Source organism: Arachis ipaensis, chromosome B02 (assembly GCF_000816755.2).
Source record: "Arachis ipaensis cultivar K30076 chromosome B02, Araip1.1, whole genome shotgun sequence".
NCBI lineage: Eukaryota > Viridiplantae > Streptophyta > Magnoliopsida > Fabales > Fabaceae > Arachis > Arachis ipaensis.
The window spans coordinates 77,918,811-77,921,842 of NC_029786.2; the positions used below are offsets into that span (position 1 = coordinate 77,918,811).

At 35.4% G+C, this 3,032-nt stretch overlaps 1 protein-coding gene across 1 annotated transcript in view; it reads left to right on the forward strand.

Moving 5' to 3' along the window:
- LOC107627413 (berberine bridge enzyme-like 27) overlaps positions 1,991 to 3,032 on the forward strand; it is a 10,492-nt gene continuing 9,450 nt past the window's right edge. Inside the window, exon 1 of the mRNA XM_016330245.1 lies at positions 1,991 to 2,423. Coding sequence (XP_016185731.1) covers positions 1,991 to 2,423 — 433 coding nt within the window. The remainder of the gene's footprint in view (positions 2,424 to 3,032) is intronic.

Genomic DNA, 3,032 nt, shown 5'->3' on the forward strand with positions numbered 1-3,032 from the left:
TTTAAATAATCACAAGAGAGAGAAAGAAAAGTAGAGAACACATACCTAATTATTATGGTTAATATTCAATTTAATTATAATTATAAACATTATATATATCACATGGGGTAATTTACCCTTTATTTTAGAGAGGGTATGATAGCATTCACCTTTTAAAATATGGTTAACTATTAATTTGGTACTCGAAAATTTCAGCCGTTCATAAAAAAGGTCTCTAAAAGATGTTATCGACAAAAATAACCAATCATTATTACATTTTTTATAAGTGAGAAAAAAATTTATATTTAAAAAATGACTTATTTATTTGATCAGAATTTTTGTGACAATATTTAAATAAATATTTAGAACGAAGCCGCACAAAAGATTCGGAGCAAAATTTGATTTCAAGATTTTTCTTTTTATTTTTCAAAACAATAGTCATTCATAATAAGAAAAACTTTTTTGGAAAAATTAACTTGACATAAAAATTACCAAATTTTAAGGATAAAAAATTTTATTTTTCTAATAATGATTATAAAAATTTACATCAAAATTTGATCTCTAAAGACTTTTTTACCTATTTATATTTAATATCTAGTTCTTTTTGTTGCGTTTTTAAATCTTTTGAGACCTTATTTGTTGTTAGCATCTTTTGAGATTCTTTTTGTCAGCAACATAAACTTTTGGATACTATTTTAGTAGTTTACTCTTTAAATTGTAAAACTTTAGTCATGAAGTGTTCTTAATATTTTAAAGTAGATTGCATAAAAATAATGTAATTAATCTATTTTATTTTTATTAGGTTTAATTACTCTGCAGTTCTTTATAGTTTTACCAAATTTTCAATTAGATCCCTATACTCTTTTTCTTTTTAATTGAGTCCCTATGCCGTTTAATTTTTTTTTCAATTAAGCCCCTATTGACATTAAACGTCTAAAAAACGTTGGTAAAGTGTGAATTTACTTATTACCCATACCTTACATTTATAATTTTCACCCTTACTGCCCTCCACCACTCCCCCATCTCGTCCACCATCACCTCACCCTCCTCCTCCGTCACTACCCTCCCTCTACTAACAAGCTCCCTTTCTACATAGTAGAAGGGATGGGGATCGTGCTTTCAAGTGAATTTCGTTGCCGATGGTGTAGCGAAGCTGAAGGAGAGTGTGAAGGAAAAGCTTAAGGAGTTCACGGGGGAGTACATCATGTGCAACACAGTTCCACCCAATAATAACAAGGTCAAAAACCAACATCAGCACAAAAGAAATTAGTATGCATTAGAACCTATAACAAGCATTCAATTAGATGAAGATAACCGAATTTAATCCTCGGCATGATGAAGATAACCGACCAATACCAACAGATGACCTCCGAAAGGTAAGCCTTACCAAGGACGAATCCCAATATACTAACATTGGTTATGCTTTAACGGCAGGGAAAACACAAAAACTCATCGCATTACTTCAAGAAAATGCTGACCTATTTGCATGGACCCATGTGGATATGCCTGGGATTGATCCAAACATCATGTGCCACAAACTCTCTTTAGACCCGATAGCTCGCCCTGTACGGTAAAAGAAGTGTAATCTCGGCAACGAAAGAAAAGAAGTGGCCATTAAGGAAACTCAACAGCTATTCAGTGCACGTTTCATACAGGAGATCCGGTTTACATCGTGGATAACTAATCTGGTCATGCTAAAGAAGAATTCAGGCAAATGACGAATGTGTGTGGACTTTATGAATTTGAACAAGGCTTGCCCGAAGGACTCATACCCAATGTCATGCATCAATAAATTGGTCGATAACACCTTAGGTTTTAAAGTTTTAAGTTTATGCACGCTTATTCAGGATATAATCAGATACTAATGCACCCTGCAGACCAAGATAAGACTGCATTTATAACTGACCAGGGTAATTTTTATTACAAAGTGATGCTTTTCGGCCTTAAAAATGCAGATGCCACATTCTAGAGGCTGATGGACAAGATGTTTCAAAATCAAATCGGTAGAAATATGGAAGTATATGTAGATGATATGGTTGTCAAGTCAGAATCCACAACAGTTTATCAGGCCAATCTATTAGAAATCTTTCAGCAGCTCAGAAAATACAACATGTGCTTGAATCTTGAAAAATGTGCATTTGGGGTTCAAGGAGGTAGATTACTGGGATTCGTGCTGACACAACGAGGAATTGAAGCAAATCCCGAGAAATGCCAAGCTATAATACAAATGAAATCACCTACAACAATCAAAGAAGTACAACAATTGACCGAACGACTAGCAACATTATCAAGGTTTCTGCCGACAGCGGCGGCCAAATCATACCACTTTTTCAATAGCCCACGGAAGAACAAGAACTTCACATGGACAAATGAGTGCGAACAAGCATTCACCAACTTTAAAAACATTCTGGCTTCTCCACCCATACTGCATAAACCCACAAATGGTAAACCGCTTTATTTATATCTTTCCATTTCTATTTATGCTATTAGTTCCGTGCTTGTAACAGAAACAAACAAGGAACAACATCCAGTATATTTCGTCAGCAAAATACTACAAAATGCAAAAACTCGGTATCCAACCATTGAAAAGTTGGCATTCGCGCTCATAATCACATCTCGATGCCTCTATCATTACTTCCAGTGTCATGAGATCATAGTACGAACAAACTAACCACTACGACAAATACTTACACGGCCTGACCTTACCGGACGGCTAATCAAGTGATCGGTAGAACTCTCGGAATATGACATTTCATACCAACTGAGAGGAATATTAAAGTCCCAAATCCTTGCCAATTTCATTGTCGAGTTCACCAGAAGCAAAGAAATATTCTCCACATGGGAGCTATACATTGACAGAGCCTCTAACGAGGGCAGCTATGAGGCCAGCCTTATCCTTAAAGACAAGACAAGAGTCTCCGCCGAACAATCAATAAAACTTCTATTTGACGCAAGCAATAATCAATCCGAATATGAGGCTTTGTTAGCAGGACTACGCCTCGCCAGAGAAGCTAACATTCATCACCTTAAGGTTCACTATGACTCATTACTGG